The sequence below is a fragment of the Miscanthus floridulus genome, chromosome 17 (assembly GCF_019320115.1).
Source record: "Miscanthus floridulus cultivar M001 chromosome 17, ASM1932011v1, whole genome shotgun sequence".
In the NCBI taxonomy this organism is placed as follows: Eukaryota; Viridiplantae; Streptophyta; class Magnoliopsida; order Poales; family Poaceae; genus Miscanthus; species Miscanthus floridulus.
In genome coordinates this window covers 36,402,568-36,416,530 of record NC_089596.1, presented here as the reverse complement: position 1 = coordinate 36,416,530, position 13,963 = coordinate 36,402,568, and the positions used below count along the sequence as shown (strand labels likewise).

Sequence of the window (13,963 nt, the reverse complement as noted above, 5' to 3'; positions counted from 1 at the left end):
ACCTGCATACCCGATCGAGGTGGAGGTGGAGGTGGAGGTGGAGCCTCTGATTAATTGTTGCCGGAGTATGGGGTGGAGGTATATGCGTGGGCTAGGGGAGGAAGATGACGTTGAGAACTGTGGAATGAGAAAAATTAGCTAAGCCCTATTTAGTTCTCCCCGGAATGCAGAATCCATAATCCATAATCAAAATCCCCCTCAAAACCCAAAATGCAAAATAGTTTAGTAGGGTGTTTACTTCCACCCAAAATCCAGAATAGGAACTCAACTAATGACAGATTTGCCCTCATTAATACATGCAGATTGCATGCATGCATGCCGCTGCCTTCCAGGCAATTGACGCCCAGGCAATTGACCACAATCCATTCTTCACAGTTCACAGACCACACAATTTGTTCATACAAACAGTTCATAGAAATCAACAGTTCATACAATTTGTTCACATACCATACAATTGTTCATACAGACCATACAATTTGTCCAACCAAACTTCACAAGTTCATACAAACAGTTCACAAACCATACAATTTGTTCAACAGTTCACAAATATTCGACCAGACAAACCATGTTGAAGTATCTAACACAACCTCAAATACAAACACAGTTCAGACATGTTCATTAGTCCTCAACTAACTTATGAAGAACGATTAAACAAACCAAGAGCAATCGATTCACGAAAAGCATTCATCTCTTCGGCGACCTCCCTTGACGGTGCTGGAGTAGTTCGTGGCTGATTGGCAGACGCTTCTGGTGGGACGTAATTCTCATCACGATCATAAAGTGCAAAGTCCTTATCCACTAATCCACTAGCTCTAATGAAGTTATGCAATGCCATGCAAGCCACTATTATTTTAGTTTGCACATGTGGAGGATAAGCAGGGATGCCTAACAGAATCCTCCATTTCATCTTGAGTACCCCAAAGGCCCTCTCTATCACATTCCTAAGCGATGAATGTGTGAAGTTGAATATTTCATTTTTACCTTCTGGCTCCGGGCCGTCACGGTACTCTGGAAGATGATATTTCGTTCCCTTGTACGGTGCAAGATAACCCGGACGGTTTGGGTAGCCGGAGTCCACTAGGTAAAATTTGTCTGCACAATGATGAACTGTTGTTAGCTTCCATTAACTCAAATGGAAATGCCTCAAGTAGAAAGTTGTTTACCTGATGGTGGATGTGGAAACTTATGGCTCCACTTATCCATAGCATCATTGAATACTCTCATATCATGTACAGATCCCGGCCATCCAGCAAGCACAAATGTAAATCTCATGTCAAAGTCATAGCAAGCCATGACATTCTGTGTTGTAATGTTCTTGCGGCACATGTGTTGGACCGTCAAATCTTTGTCAACAATGACTGGTACATGAGTGCCATCTATTGCTCCAATACAATTGTCAAAGAAGGGAGAGAATCTAGGATTCTGCAATCTATGATGGGTTTGACTGAAACTTGGGTCCCTTGGTGTGATGATGTGTGCAGCTAGCTTGCAAAGACAATTCAACAGTTTCATGAAGTTATTATGGACTGTCCCTAGCGACCTCTCAAATCTATCCTCAGCCTGCCTAACTGACCTTGGTGCTCCAACCATCCACAAGAACATTCCTAATGCTTCAATAGAGGAACATTTATTAGTGGATTTTAGGCCATAAGACTCTAGCTTTTCATGGAGTCTGTAGAACAAAGTTGGGGTCATTCTAAACATTTTATAGCAGCTCTCCCTGTTTGTTAGCTTCCTCTCTACCCACTTTATCCCAGGAACAAGTGGCACTCTATACTCTGATCTAGATAGGTATTTGTCAGTGTGCAGAGCAAAAAGCAACATACCACTAGTGAAATGAGAATCCTCATCATCCACAAGCATACTTCTTACTTCCTCATTACTAGAATCAGAGGAACTGCTGGATCTGGTTGAGCTGCTGGAACTGCCAGAGCTGGTTGAGCTGCATGAACTGCCCCCCTCCATTGTTGCCTCAAGTACCTGACAAATTGCAAACAGGAAATAGTGAGTATTGAAACAATGCAAAACAACTAAAATTAATAGGCTTAATGATCCATCCAAATGCATCATAATTAATAAAAGGCCAGAGCTGATTGTAAGCATTTAACTTGGTTCACATAACATAATTAATAAAAGTAGCACACATCATAACTTGGTTCACATTACACACATCACATGGTTCACATCACACACATCACTTGGGAACATCACACACATCACAGCACTTAGGTCTAGTTACACTAACATAACTTAGTTCACATGACAGACAATGACCAATTAACACAAGTAACACGACTAGTTGTTGACATTGGCTAAGAATTCTATGAAATCCTTCCTTGCATCTGGATCAGTCTTCTTGAAGAAAGTCAGTCTTCTTATCCTTGCAGATCTGCAGGACAATGTACCAGAGCCTTGTATTATGTGGTTGAACACCACAGTCCCTTGCCATTTGCTGCACAAGATCAACTTCAGCTTCCTCTTCCTTTCTCTTTTCTTCCCTGTTCCTTCTCTTCATTATGGCCTTCATTTTAGCTTGCCTTTCTTGAAGTTCAACCTGTCTTTCCATCATCTTGTTCCTGTCCTCACCAATCCTGGTTTGCTCACTGATCACCTTATCCATGAGCTTGATTGCTTGGCTTTTGGACTTGGTCTTCTTGTTTGGACTGGAAGCACATGTACTGGTACTACTAGCTCTCTTGTTGCTATTAGAGCTGATTGGGGTATGAACATTCATAGATGGCTCCTCCTCATAATATTCCTCCTCCTCAAATTCTTCATTTGAACCAGGAACATAGGCTGTGGAACCATCAACTGCTACACCTTCAAACATTTGCTCCAACTGGTCCAAGTATTCTGGCCATCCATCTTTCAATTTCTTCCATTCATTCTTACCCTGCAACACTTGGTAGTATGAGAAGAGAACATCATTGACAGTGCAGTAAGAACATAGAAGATATGAGCATGAACCTTAGTCTTTGACTCCCACCAATCATCATCTGCAATCACAGTGCCATCAGAGTTACGGCCTAGTCCTGTGTCAGTCTTCAGTTGCTTGATGAAACCCCACAGAGCCCTGAGTTGCCTGTACCTACTGGAGATCTGTTCTCTGTTGTGCATCTTACCAGTAGCTGCATGGTACTGCCTAATGACCTCCTTCATTCCTGTTTTGGTCATTGTACCTTTCGTGCAATTACCAATGTCAATTTGGTTACACCAGATCCTACATAGCTTATCGGTGTTCTCCTCTGACCAATCAGCCCTACTTTTACCAAGCTAAAACATACACAAGAATAGGAAACTATATAAATAACAATATCAAAAGTACTGTAACAAGCAGCGGAATTGACATATATAATACACAAACATTCATTTAGTTCATAACTATGATGCTAGTTGTCCTTCATAGCAGAGAACATTCATTCAGTTCATAAATATGATGCAAACAGGCCAAACATGATCTCTAAGATCCCAAGTAACTGACCATTTTAAAGCACATGGTGCTAAGAATATAAAATGGTAAATGAACTGAACTAAACTGAGTAGGACTGGGATTGAACTGAATATAAAATGCATAACTGAAGATGTTGAGCAACTGATCAGTGACGATTGCTAAAGAATTCGAAATAAAAAGATGCTAGTTCGGGAACAAACGGAAGAGAAACCTTATTACACTTATCTTGGAAGCAGATTAAGTCCCTAAAACTCCAGTAGATACTAAGATATTCAGATATCATCTCTATGCTACTACTAATATCATCTTCAGGCGAAAGTGCACAACATAAAGAAAGGTAATCTCACAAAAGGTAAAGCCATACTCTATAGGCAAGCAAGTTTATACTTTACATATGACTGAAATTGACAAAGTGGCAAAAGTTTGCTAGGCATGTGAAACTATAAAAGGTATATAGATCCTGTGTTGCCACTAGCTACTTTTCAATTTCCCATTTATCATTTCCAACCTACTGACCAGTGTACACTCTAGAAACTACTACTAATCTTGTAATTCTAAAGATTTTGTATCAATCAGTAAATGAACTGAACTGAATATGAACTGGCACACTAGATCAATTGGAAGGGAAAATACCGTGGGAGCGTTGGGTAGGATCTCAACGTTGTCGACGTCGTTCGAGGTGTTGGAAGCGAAGTTGTCATCGGCGACGGCTGGCACTCGAGGACGTTTGTCGCGGGCCGTCGAGAGTTGTGCCACGCCGGAGGTCCCTCGACACACGCCGTGACCAATAGCGGGGACAGGAGGCACACCACCACCAACACGTCCACCGCAGGAGACCGTGGAGGTAGCGCGACCGGACCCAGCTCCACCTCCAGTACTGCTGCGAGGAGTCCGGAAGCCTAGGGTTCGGCTTGCGCTGCGGGCGTCAACGGGAGGGAAGACATTGGGGCCGTCGAGATCTCCACCAGAGTGAAGGAGCCCCTGGAAGCCTCCCATGGGCGGCCATTCGGCGCCCTGCAAGTTGAGGTCAAGAGCCGCCATGCCTGTCCTGGGAGAAGCGAAGCTGCTGGAACCCGGGGCGTTGAAGGCCGGTCGACTGTAGGCAGGATATCCGACGTTGGAGGGGTGTGGCTAGGACAGGAACTCCCTGGTGCCGTCGATGTTGCCGTAGCCGTGGCCGTCACCGCAGCCGTCGTTGTCGCCATGGTAGAAGCTGTCGGCGCCGTACCCGTCCATGCGGGCAGCTGCGAACCGGGAGGAGACGGTAGATCCTACGAGCTCAGAGGAGGATCTACGAGCTCGGAGGAGGATCTGACCGGAGACAGAGGCAGTGGTGGCGGTGGGAGCGAGCGGCGGCGGTGGCTGAAGTGTGTCAGGGAGGAAGAGAACGGGGAGGAAGGGAACGAGCGGATAGGGTGGGGGTACTGAGGGCAACGTAGACTTCCAGGCACAAAACGGGCTCAATTTTGGCCTATGGACTCCCAAATGCAGAATCCGAAATGGACCTCATTTTGCAAAAAAAATTGGATGGTGTTTAGATCCATTTGGCAAAATGGTGGGCCAAAATCCAGATTTTTTTGGATTCTGACGGGAACTAAACAGGGCCCTAGTACGGTTTGGCTTTATAAGAGTTTAAGATAAGTATTGCCAGTAAAGAGTCAAAGCACTTCTCCGGTATCGTCGTCAGTGAAAAACTGAAAATCCAGCATTTTGTCGGAGCTGAATGAACCTGAATTTGAGCAGCAGTGTAGACAGTATTGCGGATTCATGGTGCAAGGCATATGTTCGTGTCCATTTTCTTGCATTGTGCTGGCGCTGAATTCGTGTGAGATTGTGAATTTGTGATGCATTAGCATCATCCCTTGGGGCAACTTGGGCAGCACCCAAATCCATGGTCGCAGCACCTCTTTCTGCCGTCCATTCCTCCTGTCCGTCTTGGGTTGTACTAAATGGTATGTGTATTTTGTAACGTCCAACCGATCGAGAAGGGTTTGCTAGTGGTCCCGATTTATATTAGATTTTCTTCAATAATTTGTTTGTCCATTATCTGCGTTGTGTTTCACTCTTGTTCGGCATCACCTAATGCGGGCATCTCGCTCGTATGACAGTGATGCTTTGTAATCCCTGCTACCCACTTAGGCTTACTTTGGCAGCACCGATGAACTAACCCCGGGAAAAGAGCCACGCGTGATGATTTTTTCGGACATCTGATTCCCGCCACAATCCTGGGGAGATATCCATGCGGGGGGAGTTTTCCCGTGAGACTGTTTGGCATCCCATTGTGAGGACTGAGGATTCACGAGAGCAAGAGTTCAGCTGATGTTGATTGGTTTCTTTGGTGCTGCTTGTCACCATTGAAGAATTGAAAACAATATCTCAAAAAATCATAAAAAATCAAGAAAAAACAGAAAAAGTTAAATAATATAAGAAATTCATCACAGATCAATGTTAGAACCACAGAACCATGATAATCTCCAGAATAAGTCTCTATACAAATACATATATATTTCAAATCTGAAATCATGTCTAACTATCATCTGAAATCTAGTGAAAGCCAAGTCGAATAAGTCTCTATACAAATACATAAATATTTCAAATCTGACATCATGTCTAACTATCATCTAAAATCTAGTGAAAGCCAAGTCACTGCTCTGCTCTACTGCAGCTGCACTGAACCTCGGTACGTCTTAGAAAATTGAAAACAATGTCTTAGAAAATCAAGAAACAACATAATTTTTTGAATAATATAAGGAAATCACCACATATCAATGCCAACCACAATATTTTCATGCACATAATGCATGAAAAATCACAATATCAAAATTATTTGACATAGTCCAATACATAGAAAATTTAATTCAAGTGGCAAATTCAACCTAGCTAATCCATTCGTCACCAAATCATAGATCATCTCCATCCAGATATCCAAGACATATATGAAAAAAAAGTTATGGTTCAACTCCTTTCATAAGTAGTGTTCGAGAGAAAAAAAAGAACTCCTTTGCATAAGCTTCTCACATAGGCACTGCAGCTAGTAAAAACATTTTTCTTCTCAAATCATGCATTTGCTTCAGAGACATACCTAAAGTAAACTAATCTAGTGCTGCCAGGATACATCAACTTGAACCAAGCATAAACATGTGGCATGCCATAGCAAATATTGTCCACACCAAAAACCCTGCATGAAGAAGTTAATCTTCCACGCATATTGTAATGGCATATGCAATCTCCTGGTACTTGGCTACTTGCCTTTTGGTTTGGAGCTCAATGTGGTGCGTGCTAAGATTAGCAGCTTTGCCCAAGGTGGCTCTGCTGGCTCTAGCAAAAGACCAAAAGTGCTTGCATGGGTACCAAATTGGATGATGGTTCCAGCTACATGTGGCTTTAAGAGCCTGAGGATTTAAAGGATGGACAAACTTTGGAGACTCTGACCATTAACAACGCACCTACCATTTGCCAACTCCCTGACAGTCTGTACCAGCTCCCTAGTTTGGAGACTCTGGCCATTAACAACGCACCTACCATCAGGAGTGTTGGGCCTGAGTTCCAGTCACCCTCCTCCCTGGCAGTGGGTGGAGGTATAGACGTCACTGCTAGATCAGTAGTAACATTTCCTAATCTGACATTTCTTCATCTGGATGGCTTGTGCGAATGGGAGGAGTGGGACTGGGAGGATGAGAGCGAGAGTGAGACTACAGAAGCTATGGCCATGCCTGCTCTCAAGGAGCTCATAATTCTTAGCTGCAAGCTAACTTGTCTTCCACCAGGGCTCATCTAAAACCAGAGTATGTCAAGGGGCTGGTTTTTGTGCAGTTCACTAGGCTGAACCTGATAATAATGTGAGCTAACAATGGAGATGGGCAATACCATTGCCAGTTTGTCACTGATCTTCGTCTCGGCAATTGCAGACAAAAATTGGATGTACTACCAGAAGTAGTAGAAATTATTTCATCAGTAATTAGCCACCTGCGTATGATTGTACGAACTAAGCAAGATTGATATTACAAATCATTTGTACCTTTTCCGAAGTATAGTATAGTTGAAAAGTATATATACCCGCTAGTGTTTGATTGAATTTCATGCCATGTCCGCATGTCACATTATTACTGGCTCATTAAGCATGATGACTCAACATACAGTAAATGCTTTAATTACTCCATGTATAGCACTGCTTTGCTGATGCAAGTAATGACAGGCTTAAGAAATAAAGGATTATTGAAAGTGCCTTGAGTCAGCCCTGCGATGACACACTGACCTAGATGCTTACAGTTACCTAAGTTTAATGACATAAAAGAAATTCTTAAGTTGCAGGAATCTGGATTGCACTGGACTAAGTTGGCTTCAATTGTGTGGTCAGTTTTACCAAATGAATCCTTAGAGTATTATATATTAAAATAAAACAGCAGCAGGAAACATCAATTAATTTGAGGATGGTCACAGATTAGTGTCAACAATTGTACTCAACATCAAGCTGTAAGTTGACTGCATTATCATCTAAAAATCTTATTCACTGAAAGTAATCAATATCTAAAAATCAGTACATGCTAACACAGTCAAACAGTAGATGATAACTCAGTTAACTGAAAGTCATTTAAATGTAAACAGGAAAAGATATGTACTGAATTAATCACAGAAACGGATATGAACTAGTTATAGTTAGCAGTACTATCAGAGTTAAACAGTAGATGCATTGGAAACTTGATCTACAGGCTATTACTCTGAAAACTTTAAACATCTCTGAAAACTTGATCTACAGGCTATGACAGTACTATCACAGTTAGCAGTACTATCACTCTAAAAACTTTACACATCTCATACTGCCAATTCATGACTACTCATAAATGTCCTCTATCTCTATCTACACATAACTAGTTCATTATCCATACATATAGAAGCAGCAGTAGCATACTACGCAGAACAGGTAATTCCTAGGCTAATAAAAAATAAGATCAATCGGCAGTCATAGCTGTTGGCAAGTGCAAGCTGTTGTTCAAATAATATACCTGCATACAATGACTGCAGCTGCGTTTTTCTTCTCAATTCAAACATTGCCTCCACCAGCAATGCCTCCACTGATACCACTGCAAGTAAGCACAAGGAAAAGGATTAGCTGCTAAGGCATACCAAAGTAAACTAATCTAGTGGCAGCTAAGCATTACCTAATCTGCTGTTTGAGCCAAATCAAGCGAACATTTTTGTTTCTCATTTTCATGAATACCTCCCTATCAATCTCAGATTTGAAGATATTCATAGCATACGCCTTCTCCACATCAGTAAGTTCCATTGCATCAACTTCATCGAGACACTTGTCGACTGAAAATGCTTCGTCTTGTTTCTTCTTTTCATTGAGTGCTTCCATTGTTTTACTTGTTTGCATCTTCTTAAACTGCACAAAACCATCAATAGCAGCACCAATGTGACTTTGCTTATGCTTTCTCCCACCACTCGTTCCTTGCACAGAATCTTGATTGGAAGGTGCAGACTGAGCTTCATTGCGTGCACTTGAGACGTCTAGCCCATCAAAAGTAGCACCTGGACTTGTGCTATCAGACACTGCAACAGGAGCAACTGGAGCAGCTGGAGCAGCCAGAGCAGCCGAAGCAGCTGGAGCAGCAATAGGAACAAGAGGAGCAGGTTGCAAGTGCTCAGTTGATGTGAAGTTTAGATCTCCTGTAGCAACACTTCCTATGCAAAAAAAATAGGAAGAGTTACTACTTTTACTAGAAACTGATGGGTGGGTGAAAAATAGGAACACTTCCTATGGTTTAAATCTTGTCTAAACAAGAAAAATAAAGTATAGGATTTATTGATTTGTATGAGCCTGTGCAAGAATCTGAGCTGTTGAGGAAGGAACTTAGTGTGTAGTTGTTAATACAACTTATTTTTGGAGTTGTGCTCTAGTTCCTTTGATTACTAGGACTTTCTATCATGAAATTATGATGTATTTGTCGGTTCTGTTATGCTCAAGAATCGAACCCCTACCATTTTTGCACTTCGACAATGTTCTGATTTTACCATTCCCAAGGTGATGATTTGGTTCAAGGAAATGAGTTGGTTGTTTCTGAGGTAACAACCCCTCCTACTACTAGAACTAGACGAAGGAGAAAGAAGTCCTTGGTATGGGAGCACTTCACTATTGAAGCCGTCGTGGGTGGGGCCACAAGGGCTTGCTGCAAGCTCTGCAAGCAAACCTTTGCTTACAGCTCTGGTTCAAAGATTGCTGGGACTAGTCATCGCAAGAGGCACATCACCTTGGGCTCTTGTCCTAAGATAAAGAATCAAGAGCAGAGGCTGGCACTGCCTTCAACTGGAGGGACTAACAATGATGGTGAGGGAACTATAGAGCGGCCAACCAAGAGACGCTATAGATATACTGGTTATGCAAATGCTGATCTAACACTATAGTGCTCAGTTGATGTGAACTATAGATCTCCTTATTTCTTTCTTCCTTTTTTTAACGGTGCGCCTTTGCAGCATATAGGAAAGCAAAGCAAAGGCGAGAAAAAAAGCAGAGAGAGATCGCTCGCTGCGTTTAGAGAGTGGGCGAGTGAGGCTGTGAGAGTGACTAATAAAAACTAACTCTTCCTGTTCAAGTGCAGGCATACTATAACTTAAACTGAAAGCAGTGCACAGTCATACTATCAAGTTAGATGGTGCTTTACTCTCAAGTAGAACAATAAGGCTACATAACCTTAGAGAGAAGTTTCAAATAACATACCAGCATACAATGACGTACAGTCTTCATATAAAGGAAACGGCTTCTTCTGGAACCTAGCCATTTTTCCATTATCCTATTTAATACCAAGACAACAGCATAGTTAGTACTTGCAACCAGAATATGGCAACAATTTTTTGGTTTAGTGAAAAAATCTTACATTGATCAGTTTCTTCCATTTTTCTGGTTCCGCAATGACCATGGCCAATGAGTCATTCCAACCAACACCACTATCCTTTAACGCTACATGTATCGCCTTCCAGCTGCCCTTTAGCTCCTTTTCCTTCTCTTGTAGCTGCTGCTTTGTGAAGCATGCTAAAGGATACATTTGGGTAAACTTCTCTGAGATACTTCTCCAACCCTCTCCACTCCATCCATTCTGACCCCTGAACAAGGGGATGTTCACATGGTCCCTCATAATGTCAACAAGCCCTTTCTCATATCTATAGTTCCATGTAGCCCTTGCCTTCGACATTGCTGCAAGAAATAATTATAGAAATACATAGCTCATAAAATATTATAGAATGTATTGGAGAATTTATTACAGAATGTTGCATCACACAGAAAATGCATAACTCATAACATATTATAGAATGTATTGGAGAATTTATTACAGAATGTTGCATCACATAATGTATTACATAAATGCATAACTCATAACTCATAAATTACATTCCAAACACTACTATCCTACACATTGTAGGCAGCCCACATCTGATGGGCTATCTGGTCTCGTAGGGTATTTCCATGGTTTGATTCCATCTCACTTGGGTAGTTAGTGTCGCCCTCTGGCATGTCGACATAATTTGATGGGTTGATATTATCAGGTAGGATGTCTAGCCACTCTTCACTCCCATTCAACCCTCTAATGATGTTGTGAAACACAGCAGCAGCTGCTGGAATCATAACTTGAGATTCAATTGGGTAATGTGTCCCCACTTTTAGAATTGGAAACCGCTTTTTGAGAACCCCAAAGGCCCTCTCAATGTGATTTTGAAGAATCGCATGCCGATGATTGAACAATTCCTTGTAGTTGGCATATGCATTTCCCCTCTGGCCACGTCTCCTGAACTCACTGAGATGATCCTCGGTAGGGAGCAAGGAATGATGGTGTGTTTGCATATCCACCGTCTACAAGATAGAATTTGCCTGCTGGCACAGTAAATCCCTTGCCAAGAGCAGACCGCAACACTCCTGCATCAGATGTGGATCCTTCCCAACCAGATGAGATGAAAGTGAACTTCAAGTCGAAGTCACAGGCAAACATAACATTCTGCGATAGTGTCCCCTTCCTATTTCTATAGGGACTGGCCTTGTCTTGTCCAATTGTGATTGGGACATGCGTACCATCGATAGTGCCGATGCAGTTCTGCAGGTAAGAAAATTTACTAAAGATTTGGATTGTATTTAGGAATGGTATTAAGGAAAGTGTACTGTATGTATTAACCGACCTGAAAGAATGGCATAAATCTAGGGTCACATGTAATCTTCATGTGTGTGTGGCTTGGATTCAAAAGTCTGATGAATTTTTGGGTTAATGTTGGAATGATATTGAAGACATCATATATTTTCCTATGCACTGTCTCACCACTATGTTGAAACTCCTTCTTTAGCCTCTCTGTGCTTGCATTATGAGAGAGCATGAACATAAAAAGACCAAGTTGCTCCTCAATCTTCATACCACGTGTGTCACGCAGCAAGTTCTCGGCCCTGAGAAAGTTTGCTATAGCTCTAAATATTTCAGCCTCCATCCTAAATTCTTCCTTGCACCAATTCTCGTGTCCTTCGAGAATCTCTTTAACCTTTTTAGCACCAGGAAGAGAAGAGGTATGCTCAGGTGTTTTCTCTTCGTCGAGAAAGGGCATTACAGTAGGGAGAAGAATAAAGAATAGCTCCTCATCTTCTTCTTCCTCTTCCAACAAAAAATTTCTAGCAAGCTCTTCCCAAGAAGCCATCTAGTGTTACATATATGAAATTATATTATTACATATATATAAAATAAAAGGCACAAGGCCAATACTCAAGCACAGCAAGTCACAAGTGTCATATGTAATAAACTCAAGCACATCACAGAAAATAAACTTCAACTATCACTGCCCCAGCTGAGTGACGAGCTGCTCAAGTCTGAAACCCAGAACCAGAAGCCAGTCCCTTCAGCAGCTCCATGATTAACTAGTGGGCGAAAAACATTTACAAGGCTACATGCAGCATCTCAAGTCTACATGGACCCTAACTAACTTTGCCCAGCAGCTAGCTAATTACTGTACCTTTGGATAACTAATCACAAGGCTACATGCATCATCTCATCCATACCACAAAGTTCTCTGTACAAAATCACCAACAACTCACATAGTAGCATCAAGAAGTATTAAAAGTCTAAAAAAGTGGAGAAAACATCTAATCATCCAGCAGCACCTAATCATCCAGGCAGCACCTACTCATCCAGGCATGCATGCATTCAATTTTTTTTAGAACATGACTGACAACAAAAACGACAGCCAAATTAGAAAAAAACAACAGTGGGGGGAACTAACCTGACACCAGTGTCACCCCATCCCAAGACGCAGCAGAAAATCACTCCTGCAAAAGCATCATGCCCTCATTAGTCGGAGAGATTTAGCAGGAGTCGTATGCACTTGAGAACTGAGCTATGTGCACCTCAATGCAAGGTAAACAAGTAGAGAAAACAAGTGTAAACGAAAAGGAAAAGAGAGAAGGCATTCAGTTGTGGTTTGCTCCTCTAAACTTGCATGATTGCCACAGCTAAGCCCCCATAAACTTGAAAAACTAGGTGCTTAGCTCCTAAATAAACTGCATTCTATTTTCTCTACTGCAATGGGATAAAAGAAATGCATCAGTCACCATGCAGAAAATTGCTACTGCAGTGATCGGTTACTATACTAATATGCATGCTAGAAAATAGCAAGACTACCAAACGTCCCAACCAGTGTATGTCTGGACCATTATAAGCATGCATATAGTTGTTGTGCAATGCTAGAAAAAAATCCATCACGGCATGCCGTCCTATTCTATTGCAATGGTGTTCTGAACACAGAAACCAGCTCACCAGTTGGATCTTTAAGCTACATGAAGCAATTGAGTTCTATTTTCACATCTATTTTCACATCACAAACAAGAAACCACAGAATCACAAACAAGAAACCATAGAATCACTCTGCTAATGAATAGTAAAGTAGTTCAATAGTTGAGTTCTTTAAGCTACATCTATTTTCACATCACAAACAAGAAACCAAAGAATCACTCTGCTAATGAATAGTAAAGTAGTTCAACAGTTGAGTTCTTTAAGCTACATGAAGCAATTGGATCTGAAACAACCTTGGTACAGCACGGTGGATCTTTGTGGCAGAACCTCCTAAGGAATCAGGCCCACATGCACCTATCGTTGTCTTAACAGACCTTGGATAGCGTACACGAGTTCCCAACAACTCAACAGGTCTGTCGGGTGTCCTCGGGAAACCCTGAATCATCCACGATTCTCTTTTCAACAGGATCCCCATCACAGTCATTGTAGATTACAACATTTTATTCAAACATATAATAGAGTAAAAGATAGCGGAAGTCTTAAGATAGTATTATTACAAACCAGTTGTTTTCAAACCTACAATACCATAAGTGTCATACGACCATAGTAGCGGGATAATATTACATTAACTTTATTTATCAAACAAACTAGTACCTTGTCCAAAGGCCATTCATCACTCCTCATCGTCATTGACTTCGAACACAGTCATGCAGCAGGGACCAAAACAAGCCTGCGCATGCGACTTACCTGCAAC

General features: G+C 41.7%; 2 protein-coding genes across 2 annotated transcripts; both read right to left on the bottom strand.

Moving 5' to 3' along the window:
- Positions 1-634: 634 nt before the first annotated feature.
- On the bottom strand, positions 635-1,863 carry LOC136515544 (uncharacterized). Its single transcript, XM_066509103.1, has 2 exons — positions 1,164-1,863; positions 635-1,092 (listed from the first exon to the last, which is right to left on the bottom strand). The coding sequence occupies exons 1-2, from the start codon at positions 1,861-1,863 to the stop codon at positions 635-637; spliced, it is 1,158 nt and encodes a 385-aa protein (XP_066365200.1).
- Positions 1,864-8,357: 6,494 nt separating this feature from the next.
- LOC136518963 (uncharacterized) lies at positions 8,358-12,710 on the bottom strand. Its single transcript, XM_066512639.1, has 4 exons — positions 12,701-12,710; positions 10,327-10,643; positions 10,170-10,242; positions 8,358-9,136 (listed from the first exon to the last, which is right to left on the bottom strand). The coding sequence occupies exons 2-4, from the start codon at positions 10,639-10,641 to the stop codon at positions 8,607-8,609; spliced, it is 918 nt and encodes a 305-aa protein (XP_066368736.1). The 5' UTR covers positions 10,642-10,643; positions 12,701-12,710; the 3' UTR covers positions 8,358-8,606.
- Positions 12,711-13,963: the final 1,253 nt, after the last annotated feature.